The 14343-nt window shown below is 61.7% G+C and overlaps 1 protein-coding gene across 1 annotated transcript; it reads right to left on the bottom strand.

Annotated features, from left to right (window-relative positions):
• Positions 1-11070: 11070 nt before the first annotated feature.
• Positions 11071-13957, bottom strand: SIX1 (SIX homeobox 1). Its single transcript, XM_064511921.1, has 2 exons — positions 13143-13957; positions 11071-12256 (listed from the first exon to the last, which is right to left on the bottom strand). The coding sequence occupies exons 1-2, from the start codon at positions 13700-13702 to the stop codon at positions 11977-11979; spliced, it is 840 nt and encodes a 279-aa protein (XP_064367991.1). The 5' UTR covers positions 13703-13957; the 3' UTR covers positions 11071-11976.
• Positions 13958-14343: the final 386 nt, after the last annotated feature.

The following is a 14343-nucleotide window of genomic DNA, read 5'->3' on the forward strand; positions in this document are numbered from 1 at the left end:
GACTGAACCACAAACTGTATTTTCATAGGAAATCCAGCTCCTGTGCCCAAGAGACGGCGTAGACGGGCGGTAATGTAACGTTCCTCCTCGAGCCTGACGGAAATGTGTCTGCCTTCATAAATTTAAACATCTGGCTCAGCTGCAAAGTAGGTCAGAGCTCATCTGTCAAAGAGGGCTTTGTCAGAGATACAGGGAATTGTATTTTCTCCCGCCTGCCTCATCCGTGAAGCGGCAAAATAAGAGCAGTTGCCTGCTCCGTGGGTGCTGAGAGGGGGTGGCCGGCTCCCACGTGTGTAAATACTCCCCGGCGGTGGAATTAAGCGGAGCCCTGAGCGGTGCTGCCCCAGCCGGCCCCAGTCCGCCCAGTCCACCGGCCGACCGTCCTCGGCAGGGCAATGGGAAGGGCACAACGTGGGAGCAAGTATGGCCAGCACTGAGACGGGCCATCCCTGCTCGGGCACGGGGTAAGGGGTGCCCTGGGCCACATGTATCGCCTGGCCCTGCACGTTTATATAGCCACCGTGTCCCTGAGCTGGCACCAGCCTCACCGACACCACCCAGACGTCTCCCGGCCTACGGGAAAAATCAGAAGCACACACTCTGTCCCGGAGGTGTCACAGCAGGGCAAGGTTGGCCTCGCAGGCCTGCCAAAATCCCCCAAATCCCCGCACCGCTCCTGGGGCTTTCCCGTGTCGTCTCTGCAGATGCTCCGGAGCAGGGACAAGATCCTGCTCGGTGTCTGCAGAGCACCTCGCCCACAGACCGGATTTTTCCCTGGGGTCTTTAAGTTCTCCAGGCTGCAAGTGGTGCAGAGCACGCGAAGCCGCGGTGGCCGCAGACGGCACCGGCGCAGTTTGTGCAGAAAAGGGGTCCTGCTCCGAGCGGGAGCTGGGCCCTGCCTGTGCTGTGCCAGCTCCACCCGAGGCACTCCAGCGACGGATACGCCGGGAAAACTGTGGCGCGGGGCACGCGTGAGGCTCCGGGCCTTAGCAAAGAGCTACTAATGGATTGTGCTGCTTGGAACGGGCTGGACGGGGGAGCCGTGTCCGTGGTGCTGGGTCACGGGGATGCTTCATCCACCAGCACCTTGCCTGCTGATTTTTGGAGAGCCACCTCCCCCCGTCCGCAGAAGCCCTCCCTGTTTGTCCCCCGGCAGCGATGGGGCAGGTGCGATCCCCGCAGGTGTGCCAGGGCAGATGTCCCACAGATGTGCCAGGGCCCCCCTCAAGGTGTCACAGGGCTCTCAGACACCCACCACGTCCCACCCAGGAGGGCTGGAGCCGAAACGGGAGGCCCTGAGCCAGGGATGGGGTATCTGCTCCTGCCATGGGGGCCAGCTGGGATGGGGAGGGAGGCAGCACGGCTGATGTCCTTTTTCCCCACCGGGAAAGGCAATAGGAGGCGAATGGGGAAGTTACTGCTTCTGGGAGCTGAATTAAGTGGAGAAGAGCACTTTTCGGAGGAGGAGGAGCTAAAGGCTGGGGTTGCCAGAAGCTACGGGCCAAGCGCTGCGCTGCCACAGATCCCGCGCCGTCGTTGCCAGCAGCGTGGTTGCACCGAGCCCCTGCAGAGTGACTCTGTTCTACACACTGGTGGCTTGTCCTCGGTCGCAGGTGATCAATCGGTCCTTAGAAGTGATTGGTCTTGGTGGCTGTTGTTCAGCCCTGAAGATGTGTCGCTTACCTGAGCACATGAACATGGCTGGAGGCACCTAGCCCTGCCTCTCCTTTTATCTGTTAGCCTTGACCACAACGTTTCTGCGCCTGTGGAAGATGCTCATGAGAACAGGCATTTTGGAATGGCAGCAGGCTCCCTCCACGGAAATGGGGTTCTGCCGGGAGACTCCAGGGGACAGGAAAGCGGGGATCTTCTGGGCCACCAAGGCCAGCAATATCATGTAATCCTACCAGTGGCCATTTCAGTGGAGCAGTAAAAATTTCGTTGCAAGACCACCTATTTGCACTTCCACGGTCGTGACGATCTCCTCTTGTACCAGGACCGTCCTTCAGGTTAACTGCCAGTTTTTCCCAGCTGGCATTTGCTCTCCTGGTGCACCAATACCGACTCCTCTTAGCCTCGACGCCTCCAGGTTAACTGGAGCAAACTCTTCTAGGCCCTTTCCACAGAACGGTTGCCCCAGGCAGCCCCAAATCTTTCCTTGCGCTTGTCCCAAATCGAAGGGGGATGCCCCGAAGTGCTTCACCTCCTCCAGACCAGTGTGTCCATGTCAGCTGGGTGCTCACCTCTCTGCTCTGCCGAGCGTCTCCCATCTTCTCCCCATAACTAACCACCTCCTGTGCAGCACCTCCCCAAACACCTTGCGGAGGTCCAACTGGATCAGGCCTATTATGTCTAGAAAGTTCGTTGTTTCATCAAAGTAGTAGATTAATGCTTGGCTGATGCAGTTTTTCTTTGGGAAACATATATTCGGTTTTATTTTCTTCTCCATGTCTACATTTTTTAATAACTAGAAATTGTTCAAATGACTTTGATATTGAGGTCAGATCAAAAGGTCTGAGTTTTTTCCCTCTATTAAAAATAGGTGGTACTTTTGTTATTCTCCTGGCTGACGCTGCTAATTCAGCTCAATGGATCCATTACAAATCCTGTAGTTTCCCGTCCAGAATCCACTCCAATTTCTATGCCTTAACCTCTTTAAGTTTTGCTATACACTAAAATGTAGCAATGCCCCTTTCCCAAACCATATTCCACATGCAGCAGCAGCTTCCTTACTCACTGACGAACCAAAGTATTCCTTTGTTTTTGGGGCCACAGCCAGGTGCTTGCAGCACCTGGACTGCATGTAAGCATCAAACCGACTCAGAAATGCTGTTTTGCTTCTTTTCAGCAAACCAAAGTGCTTTCATCTTGCTTTTCCCCACTCCAAAGGATCCCGACGGTTTTGGGTGTTGTGTAAACTGACTTCTGCTGTCCAAAAATAATAACATTTTCATGCAAAATGGTCAGCCGGCTCTGTTTCAAATCTGCCCAGGCCCCGTAACGCCGCGGGTGCGGAGATGCCTTCGTGCCTTTGGGCACGCTGCAGCGGATGCGAGGGAGAAAGAGCTTTTTCCTACCCGAACGCTCGCTCCCGTTATCAAGCCGCTTTGAAGGGGGGCAATGAGAAGCCCCTATATAGAGGCGCAGGGCTCCCTGCCAGGCCTTTAAGCAGGTCCCCACGGTGGGCTGGCACCGCTCGTTCCCTGCGGAAGCAGCCTGTGCCCAAAGCCAGGTTGGACGGAGGCGTTTGCACCCCAGCGAAGCCGGTCTGCAGGCTCGTTTGAAAGCCAAGGAGAGACGCTGGTGCCTCACCCTGTGCTCAGCGTGGCAAGGACACAAGGACACAAGGACACAAGGATAAAGGGATACAAGCATACAAGGATACGAGGATACAAGGATAGAAGGGTATAAGGGAGTAGGAAAAGCAACAGGCAGAAAAACCGGCTGCAAAGTCCGGCTCTTCGCTCCACGGCCCACTCAGCCTCTCAGCACGGTGGCCTAACAGCCAGTCCCAGCCCAGCTAGGCGAGAGCTGGTGCCTAGGCCGGACCCGGACCTCTGCCCAGCGATGAGCCGGGAGGCACCTCGGGAACGCAGAAAAACAAGCAGGGAGAATAAACATCCGGATGAGGGCTGAGGAGGGAAACCAAAACACTGGGCTAAGCCAGGAATAATAAGGACCAAAAACAAACAGAGAAGAGCTAACGGGAGCAGTGGATCTAAAAATAAAATGAAAGAACAACATTGGGGTGGAGGGACGGGGAGGTTTGGGGGCCCGGCGAGGCACACGGTGCTCTCAAGGCTCGGCGTCGCGGCCGCGGGGCTCGGACCCGGGACAGAGCTGGCATCTCCCTGCGGAGCGGCACGGCCGGGCCGGCCCCCGGGGCTCTTGCGCCCTGCTGCTTCTCCTCTGCCCCAAATCCATGATGTCCTGGCTGGGGGTGAACCCCAGTTATCCTGGGAACCATTCCAGGGCCATGGGAATGACAAGGCTCTGCAAAAGCCTGCATGCTCCCGCTGACAGCTATATCCCGCCAGAGGCGAAACCCCTGGAAAACCAAAGCCCGTAAGCAGCTTTGGCTGGTTCAGCTCCCCTGAAGCACTCCGGCCCTCAGGCCCAAATCGTATGGAATCAATACGAGGGGGAAAAAAATAACATTTTTTTCCCCCCAAGGAATTAACTAGAGCTTCAAAGACCTTCGCTCGCAGTGGAAAGGCTTTATAGGAGTGACGCCGTACCTGGCCCATATGGGAAGAGCATGGGTGGCCCGAACCCCTGCCGTGAGCCGGGGCAGCCGGCCACAGTGTCCTCGGCCAAGGAGCAGCTATGGTGGGTCTCCAAGGGCATCGCGATGGTGGCATCTCTGGGGAGTTGTACAGGTCCCTCTGAAAGAGGAGAGGGTGCTTCGGCTGCCTCTCCACCCCGAGAGCAGCTCTGCAGGGCGCCAGGCTGGACCCTGCTTCTCTGCTCCTGGACCTCACCAGGGCTCCAGGGCTGCGGCCACCAAATCAAAAGCAACAGTGAACTTCAAAGACAGGAAAAAAAAATCAAAGAATAAGAATTGCCTCCATAACTTTTGTTGCTGGTGTTTCTCAAAGCTGCCCGTCCAGGCTGGATCTGGCTTTTCACTAGCGTTTTTTCCCCTAATGATTAATTTTCAGCAGCTAAATTCTCCTCACTTTTTTTTTTCTTTTAATATATATTTCCATCTTTTTTCAGCATTGGTGGAGGAAATGGACAGCCCGTCCCAGTGGGCCTGGAAGGAAATAAGAGACGGTGTGTGCAGCCCTTGGGTGGACCTGGTGCGCCGTGACGCCGTGGGGACATCGCTGGGCCAGCGCACCTGGCTTTCTCCCGCTGGGTTTTTCTTGCTTCTTTATCTCGTTTCGGCAAATTTAACGTGGGCCATTTCCAGCGGGCAAGCCTGTGCTGCTCCTTCAGAGCGGGGCGCCGTGCAGCCCAGCGTGTCCCCGTCCCTGTGCCCGAGGCGGTGACCCCCGAGGAGCCGGAGGGGGGTCCCCGGCAAAAGGCAGCGGTGACAGCAGGTGGCACTGCAGCCCCGGCTACGGGCGCCTGCGGCAGCCCCGCCAGCACCGCTGTCCTCCGGCAGAGCCGCTTTCGCACACGCCTGCACACGTACGCACACGCCTGCACACGCATGCACCCATGCACACACATGCATGTACATGCACACACACAGGGCCGCTCGCAGCCGGCAGAGAGGAGCCCCCTGCTCGGCCCGGCGGGAGGGGGACGCCGGAGGGCCTTGCAGCTCGCTTTTCGCCTTGCAAGAGGCTGAACGTGCCTGGGCCGTGGTAGTGCGGGAAGCCAGGGTGAGAAAAGCAGTGCAAGAAACCACGGTAGCCCAGACAGCGCGAATGTAACCGCCGGCAGCCACAAACCAGAGCAGTTTCGGGAAGGAATGTGAGTTGGTGCAAGTCTGTGACTCTGAACACATAGGCTTAAAAAAAAAAAAAAAAACCCTTCCGTGAGCTCTACTAATTTATGCAAGCAAAAGATCTGGCTACAGTATTTCCCGCTGTGCCTGCTAAGAATATAGTGCAAGATACATCATGACCTCGGTTCCCATCATATAGCTGCCCTGTGAATTAACCTTTATTTTTAGCCCGGCTTCCTCAGGGCTCCGAGCCCTCTGGAGAGGAGGTTTCCTGCTAAATGCCAGCCTCCTGCTAGAGCTCCCTCCTCCCCAGCGCTGCCGGAGCTGCTGCCTTCCCATGCAAATCTCGGAAATAATCAGGTCAAGTTTCGAGAAAACCAGAATCCAAACAGGGCAGGGAGGGACCGACCTGAGCATCCCCATGTGAGAGGGACAAGCAGGACTCGGATGTTTGGCTCTCGGGCAGCAGCTGGTCGGTCGCTCATGGAAGTCAGGATTGCTGCAGGAAGAAGGAAAAAAGGATCCTCTCCTTCTGCCGGCCCTTGGTTTGGCTGGCACGTTGCTGCCCGGCTCTCCCAGGCCTGCGCTGGAGCAGCCAGCCGCGGGTTTGCAGCAGCGAGCTGTGCCGGTTAGCTGTGCTCGGTCCCGTGACACCGCTGCCGGCTCGCAGCTGGCCGAGCTCCCGGCTTGCAATTAGTGGGTGGGCTCAAGGAGACCACTGTGGCTTCCCATCTCCTGGGAAAAGGGAGAAAATAAGCAGGATTAAGGAATTTTGGGAAATTATAGACATTTTCGTTTCACAGGAGCTTTGCCAGAAACATCAGCCCTGCTGAACGCAGGCCGCTGCAAGATATATGGGCTGTGGGCAGTACTAGAGGACATGGTCACGTGTGGTAGTCACCCAAATAATGTGTGTCTGTGTGTGTGTGGTGTACACATACATGTACATATAGCTAATGTGTAGAATACTTATACAAATACACACAGCTTTGCCCACTTAGTGGTCAACAGGCCCATGGATGCTGTGGGAATGTTGTGCCTCTGCTAGACGAAAGGGGCTGTATCCCACCTGCATCCCTTGGCGTGGGCAATGTCCCGTTGGACCTTTCCAGGCTGTGCAGTCACTCAGCAGCATTTAATACTCACAAACGCTCAGGACGTGGTGCTGTAAGTGCAAACGTTGCTTCGGGTGGGCCTTGGCGTTGCTGTCACTTTGCAAAGCAGAAGACCCAGGCCTTGTGTCACCATCCCAGAGGAGGCCGGTCCCACCACCGACACAGCCAAACAGCTCCCCGATGCTGTTTCTCCCAAATAACAGCTCTTTGCAGCCAGGTTTTGTGTTGGGAGAGGCCTGGTCTGGCACTCGGAGCGGAGGAGAAAGCAGCCAGGGGCCGCGGCACTGAGCCCCCGCACCGGTGTTTCCCCACATGAAAGCGCCCGGGTGTGCGGGGGGACACCCTGACTCCGCTCCGGTGACCTGCGGTCCCCGCGGTTCGGTCTCCAGCGGAGAACAATCTCCTCGGGGAGATGGTGCACAGAGATAGGGAGCCCTGCCCTCTTCCCAAGCCGGCGGCCGCGGGGGCACCGTGTCTCCGGTTGCACAGGCAGGATATACGGTTTCCGCGGGGGCCATCGGTGCCATGGCCCTGGCGGAGAGCAGGGGGGACGGAGCGGCACGCTGCGCGGAGGCAGTGGGATGCCAAATCCCCGATCCCTCAGGGCCCGAAGCGGTGTCCGCTCCCTCGTGTCCTGTCGGAGTGCACAAGTCGCAGCCCATCTTTTAGAAAACACTCAGTATCGACTGAAAAACCCACAGCGACGTAGGAGCCACCACGGACATGCTGAACTTCTGGGTGTTCATTACCTTCGCTAGAGGAATAATTTATGTCTAGGTCCTACTTGCAGCTTCTAGTCTCATTTTGTCTCTTTTCCTCCTGGTTTGGAGAGTTTTAAGAGGTCTCCCTCGTCCTGATGCTTTTGGGTCATGTAACGTCACCTCTTTTGCTTCTCTTGGCCAGGCCCCAAACCTCGGAGACTGATAAGCCAGAAGGGTGACCAGCTGGTTGGGTGTCCTGGGTGCCGTGGGCCCGGATGAACTCTGCTAAACCAGCACATCTCCCCGAAAGTTGTTGGGATTTTGTCTCCGACTTTGCTGTGAGTTGCTTCTCCTCCCTACTGAAACGCCTTCCATTTGGGCTTGGTTTGGGCTCTGACTGGGTGGGGTGGTGGGGATGGTTGGCTGTTGATTAACTGACCAAGAGAGGGACTAATTTGGGGGGGAGGCAGGGAGGACACTGCTGGGAGGCTGGAGGCAGAGCAGTGGCGGGGGACTCCAGGCGAGCAGCCCGCGTCTCTCCCACCACCCCAGGCCACCCCGGGGCTCTTTGAACTTCATCCAAGCTGCCCTCCAGCCCTGGAGGCCACGGAAGCAGCTCCCACGCGCAGAGGTAACAGATACGGTTGCTACGGCCCAGGCTGACACCAGCTTCTTGGCCGGCCTGTGGCAGCGATTGCGCCTGCCGCTTGGGCAGGGACCGCGGCTCCCGGGCACCACGCAGAGCCCACGGCAGCATCCCCGAGGCCTGTGCCTGCGTTCCTGCTCCGAGGCATAATCCGAGCTCTGTGAGCGTCTCCCTGCCAGGCACCTCCGGGACCCCGGGGGATGTCGGCCTGAGCGGCACCGCTGCCCACAGAGATTCCTCCCGGCTCCCATCTCAGCTTCTCGCTCCTCTCGCGGGGGCGGCGGTGGTGTCCCGAACCGGTCTGGCAGCGTGAAACGACGACGTGGTTTCCCCCCGGCTGCACCGAGCTGCTGCTGGACGCCCAGGCCGTGGGGCAGACCGGGCATCCCGGGCTCAGCAGCGCTGCGAGGGGAGCGCGGCACCGCACACCGCAGTCCTGTGCCCACCGGTGGCCCGAGGTAGGGTTGGAAGCCACCACGCGCAGGGACGGCAGTTTGCTTGGCCACCTAACCACAGGTCACTGCCAGCACGTGGCTCCTGGCCCCTGCTCTCCGGTTTTGCCCCCGTAGAAGAGCGACACGGGCAAAGCCCGAAGAGGTGCGGGAGGAGGCAGAAGCTGCCACTTCGCTGGCTCTCCTCCGCCGCGGCGGCTCCTTCCCGGGACACCGGAGGCTGGGCTGGCACCGCTGCCGCTGCGTCGGATGGGCAGAGCGGCAGAGAGACGGCGGGCTTCCTTCGTGGGTCGGGAGAACCGTACTGATGGCCTGCAGATGTGATCTGATTTTCAATTGTTTCTAATTTGCTCGGTTTTTTTTCCCCCCCCTAATTCCAGAAAAGAGACAATTTCTTCAGGGAGTGCTAGCCACAAGCCTCACTTAGCATTGTCTTTTATTCAATTGTTTTTGTGCTGTATTATTAGGAAAATCGTATTACATAATGATAAGCTGCGGTCCCTTATTACGGGGACCAGGACAGGGGGTGGTGCGGGCTCGCGGAGCCCCCAGCCTCGCCGTCCGCCCCGGACGGGGCTCAGCCTCGCACCTCCGGTCCGGCCGGACCCGAGAGCATCTGGCTGCCGCTGGTGTAAAGCCGACAAACCGCTCTGGGGAGCTCGATCGCTTCGTTCTCCTCCATCGAAGGTCAGCATCTATATTTAAAACCGTGTCCACATGCATTTGGGAAAGATGACGGTGGCTCAGGCCACTTCGGACATTTGACGCTGGACCAAAGCACCTTTAGATGCAGCCTCTGCCCCTCTGCTCTCCTTGCACGGCACCTCATGCCCTGGTGCTCCATCTTAAAGCTGACACGTGGGACACGGAGACGTGGACTGCAGCTGACCGGGCCCAAAATGCCACTTTTAAATCCATCGGCTAAGGGAGCATCCGCTCTGCGCCACGGCCTCTGCGGCGGATTTGCCAGCACGTGGCACAGGGTTGCAGGGCCGGGAGCGGGGCCGGGAGGCCAGGAGGACGGTCGCCCCGGGACAACGCTCCATAAACATGACCCAGGAAATGAAATGAGGAGGGAGCAGCGAGGGGGGGGTGTTTTCCCATTTGGCATTTGCTTTAATACTCTGCATTTCCTGCTGGGGGACGTGCGCGTGACCCCCCTGCGGGCTGCCCCCAGCACGGAGCCCAGCCGGGGAGGACAGGGCTGCCCGTGCGGCTCCGCGGGAGGAAGAGGCGCTTACAGTAGAGGTGACCTTTCTAAATCCCTGCTTTGGACAGACATTTCCAATAAGTGCTGAAGAAAAGCCTGCCAGGCCCAGCTCTCGCAGCCTGCTCTCCATTTTCCTCCCATCCTCTCCAGGCCGAACTTAATCCGAGAAGGCTCCTTTGAGCTTTTGTGTGTTGCTGGGGGAGATGTGGGCGCACAAGGGATCGCGTTACAACTTTCATTTCCTGAAATGTTTGAGGGAACATCCAGGGTTTTATCCACACATCAGGCAAAGTTGAGGGCTCGGGTTTCAGGTCTTGTCACTCAGCTGTCACCAAACAAATGAGCCTCTCAGAGCTGGAGACGGGGAGAGCTACCTGCTATTCATGACCCCGAAAGCAGGTGATCACTCATGGGAAAAGCAGGTAGAATTAATCATTCTGCTGTTCTCCATTTCCTCTCCTTTTTGGCTGACCTGAGAACAGTGTGAAACCTGTCCTGGGGGGCGAGCGGGGAGGGAGATGGCATTAACTCCTTCCTGCCGATGGAAACACAGAGAAGAGCAAGGTGACAACCGGCCCCCAGCTCCCCCGGGCTGGTTTCCCAGGAAAAGCTCGCTGCCAGGTCCAACCTGCCCAAGGGGAGCTGGGCACCCGGCTCCGGCTCGGCTCCTGGCCCCTGGCCCCCTTCCACAGCGGGCGATTTATTCCCAGGGGTTTCCCCAGCACCCTCCACCCCCCCCCCCCCCCCGGCGATGTGCAGCCTAATCGCAACCACATCTCTGTCTCCATCAGGGAAATGGTGGGTCCGGGGCGCGCAGGGCTGCGTGGGCAGCGCTCCTGCCCTGCGGCCGTCGGGGCCTGCCGGGAGGGATGGAGGGATGGGGGGCCCTCGCCGTCCTCGCCATGACCCCCCCCCCCCCCCCACGGGGAGCACGGAGCGCAGCGGGCTCCCGGCTGCTGCCCCGACGGGGCGGCCGCTGCCGGAGGAAGGAGGGGGAATAACGCGGCGATCCAACCGCGCACCCGGCGCGCCGGGCCCCGCGCTGCCCCGCAGCAGGGCCGGATCCGCCGCCGCGTCCCGGGGGGGCCGCGGGGAGCAGCGGAGCGTGGCCGGGGGCCGCCTGCCCGTCTGGGGAGCGCGGGGGAGGCGTGCGGAGCGCCGCGGCCGGGGCGGACCCTCCTGCAGAGGGTGACATTTCTCCACGGCCCGAGACCCCGCGAGCAAACACGGCGGCGACTTAAATAAACACGCGCTTAATGATGCAAAACGCTAACAGGGGAAGAGCGGCACCGCCAGCGGCCCCGACGGGGCGGGCGGCAGCCCCGACGGGGCGGGCGGCGGCGGCGAGCCGCTCTCCCCCGCTGGGCCCGGCCTGCCGCTCAGCCCTGCCTCCTCTCCGCTCTGCCCTGCCTCCTCTCCGCTCCCTCCCGCGGCTGCGGAGACAACGAGCTGCCCCGCTCGCACCGGGGAACCGGCCTGGGGACCGCGGGGCACGTCGGGGGGGCGGGGGGGGGGCTCATCCCGGCAAAGAAAAGCGCAGCCGCGATGTTCTGCCATGAGCGTTGTTTAATTTAGACTGTTTCGGTACAATAGAAAAGAAACCTGAAAGCACATGCTATTTTCGGTAACGAATACTCGAGACAGACAGCGTCGTCCGCAGACTCGTTGCAAGCCAAACTGGGGAGGTGGCGAGCGGGGACGGACGGGAGAAGGCACCGCCAGCGCGGAGCTGGCAGAGCGGCCTAAGAAACACTCGTTTAGAAGGAAACGGCCGTCGACTTTTATTATTAATCTCCTAATTTTTAGCCACATCGATGCGTTTCACCACGGAGGAGAAAGCCGCCGGCGGGGCGCTCGCCCGCGGGAGCGCGCCGCCTCGCCCAGCCGCGTTAAGACATAGGCACTTATTTAAACTCTAATACTGCAGCTTTTTCATTGCTTTTTCTGTTTTTTTTCTTTAATTTAAACTACATCGAAATCTTCCTGATATTCTACATACGAAAAAAATGTAAACGTAACTTCCCTGCCCTCCTCCCGCTGCAACACAGGGCTCTGCGCGGCCGCGCCGCTGCCTCCGCCCGCGCCCGGGCTCCGCGGGGCCCCGCCCGGGCCGGGCCGCCCTGCCCCGCGCCCGCGGGGCTCCTCCGCCTTCGCGGGGAAGCGGATCCAGCTGTTTTGGGGGTCGCTTCTCTTTGTAATCCCCGCCGGGAGCAGCTCGTCCGGACTCGACGGGAAGAGGGTTTCTGCTGCTCGCTGCGTTTGGCTACGTGGAAAAAATGACGGTGGCGGTGGGAGACGCCGGGGGGGCCCGGGAGCCGATGCGGGGTCGTGCGGAGAGAGCCGGGAGCCCCGCGAAGAGCCGCGGGGCAAGCTGTAAAACCGTGTGCTGTCCGCTATGTACAACCGAGGGTCTCTATGCCCGAGGCGAGCCTCCTGGCCGGCCGCCGCGGCCCTTTAGGAGCCCAGATCCACCAGGCTGGACGTGAGGGGTCCCAGCAGCGAGTCCTGGAGCTGGTGGCCCTGGAGGCTCTGCGAGGCGGCCAGGCCGCCCAGGCCGTAGCCGGAGCCCCTGGCGTGGCCCAGGCTGCCCTGCAGCAGCAGCACCGAGTTCTGCTCCGGGCTCTGCGGCGGCGAAAACTCCTCCTCGGAGCTGGACAGGAGCGGCTTGCTGCCGTCCAGGGGCGAGAGCTGGTTCGGCTTGTTGGGGGCCGCGTTGTTGTTCTCCGTGTTCTCCCTGCGGAAGGCAGAAACACAGCGGGGCCGTCACCGCGGGGGCCGCCGCGCAGCACGGGGGGCCCGGCGTGACCGTGCGAGCCGGGGCCTCTCCCCAGGCAGCGTTAGAAAAAAAAAGGAAAGAAAGCGGCTAATATTTTAATAACGGATCGTCTCGGCAGCTGCCGCTCTTGGCCTCCTATTTAGACAGCTGCGCCGCATCATGTCAGCCCAAGCGCCTGTTAATTTAGGTGAGGAGGGAAGGTCGGGCAGCGGTGGTGGAGGGGGGACAATTTTCTTCCTATCGTTTTAATTTAATCTAAGCCTAAAGCGCGGCTCCGCGGGGACGCGCTCGGGAAGCTCGTCTCGGAAAGGGCCGCCGCGGAGCCCGGGGCAGCGCCGCCCGCTCCCCGCCCCCCCCCCGCCGGCCCCGGGCCGCCCGGCGCCCTGCCCGGCAGCGCGGCGCGGTCCGCGCGCTCCCTCGGGGCCGCCGGGGCGGAAGGCACCGAACAAAGGCGGCGGCGGAGCGGCCCGGAGAGGCCGGTGAGGGGCTCGCTGCCCGCGGGCAGGTGGGGCCGGGGCCGCGGCGCCCAGCGCGGAGCTCCCCGCTCCCTCCCCGCTCCGCCGGCGCGGAAAGCAGCGCGGTGCCAGCGGGCAGCGCGTTTGCAGCGGGGAGCGACGCGCAGCTCTCCGCGGCGGGAGGGAAAAAGAGGGGGGAAAAAAAGGGGGGAAAAAAGGAAAACGCGAGAAAAGCACGCGAGCGGGTTGCGGGGAGCGAGTCCTCCCCCGGGCCCGGCCCCGGCCCCGGCCCCGGCCCGGCGCTGCCCGGCGGCCGCAGCGCGGAGCCCGGCCGGGGCCGCCGGCCTCCCCCGAGCCCCCGGCGCGGAGCGCGGCGGGCGGGTCGGTACCTTTCCTTCGCCTCGGCCGCCCGGTCGCGCTGCCGCCGGTTCTTGAACCAGTTGCTGACCTGGGTGGTGGTGAGGCCGGTGGCCTCGGCCAGCTCGCGCTTCTCGCGCGGGGACGGGTAGGGGTTGTGCGCGTACCACTCGCGCAGCACGCCCCGCGACTTCTCCTTGAAGCAGTAGCTGGTCTCCTCGCCGTCCCAGATGGTGCGCGGCAGCGGGAACTTGCGCCGCACGCGGTACTTGCCCACGGCGCCCAGCGGCCGCCCGCGCAGCTTCTCCGCCTCCACGTAGTGCGCCTTGAGCCAGAGCTGCTGCAGCTTGGGGTGGTTGTGCGGCGAGAACTGGTGGCTCTCCAGGATCTTGTAGAGCTCGCGGAAGTTGCCGCGGTGGAAGGCCACCACGGCCTTGGCCTTGAGCACGCTCTCGTTCTTGTGCAGGTGGTCGCAGGCCGGCAGCGACCACAGGAACCGGCCCAGCCGCTCCAGGTTCCCGCCCTGCTGCAGCACCTCGCACACGCAGGCGACCTGCTCCTGCGTGAAGCCGAAGGACGGCAGCATCGACATGGCCGGGGCGGCGGCGGCGCGGCGGCGGGGAGCAGGCGGCGGCCGCGGCCGGGCCCTGTGCGCGCCCCAAGCGCGGATGCTCGGCGCGGCGCCGCGGGGACTTTGCGGCCGCTCCGCCGCCGCGGCGCTTAAAGCGCCCGAGCCCCCGCGCCGCGCTGATTGGGCGCCCGCGGCTCGGCCCCCGCCGCCGCGGCCCGGCCCGGCCCGGCCCGGCCCAGCCCAGCCCAGCCCCGCGCGCCCCGGCGGGCAGAGCCTCGGCGGGGCGGGCGGGGCCTGGCGCTGCGCTTCCCGCCGCCGCCTCTGCGCGGGTGCGGCCGCGGCGAGGGGGGGGGGGGGGGGGGACACCCGCGCCCGCCGCCTGCTAGGGGCGCATCTCTGGGAAAAAGGAAAAAAACAGCAAAAAGCAAAAAAAAAAAAACTTCTGGCCGCCTTCTCCCTTTCTGTGCTCCTTCCCCCGCGCCCCTCGGAGCGGCTCGCTCCGGGCCAGCCCGCGTTTAATTACCTTAATGCCGGGGATGAATTAATAATGGCTCGGCGAAGCGCGGGCGCAGCACGCCGAGCCGCTCGGCGGAGCGAGGGGGCACCGCCGCCCGGACGCGGGTGAGGGGCGCCCGCGGCTGCCCCAGCGCGGCTCGCCCCGA

Source organism: Dromaius novaehollandiae, chromosome 5 (assembly GCF_036370855.1).
Source record: "Dromaius novaehollandiae isolate bDroNov1 chromosome 5, bDroNov1.hap1, whole genome shotgun sequence".
NCBI classification, from domain to species: Eukaryota; Metazoa; Chordata; class Aves; order Casuariiformes; family Dromaiidae; genus Dromaius; species Dromaius novaehollandiae.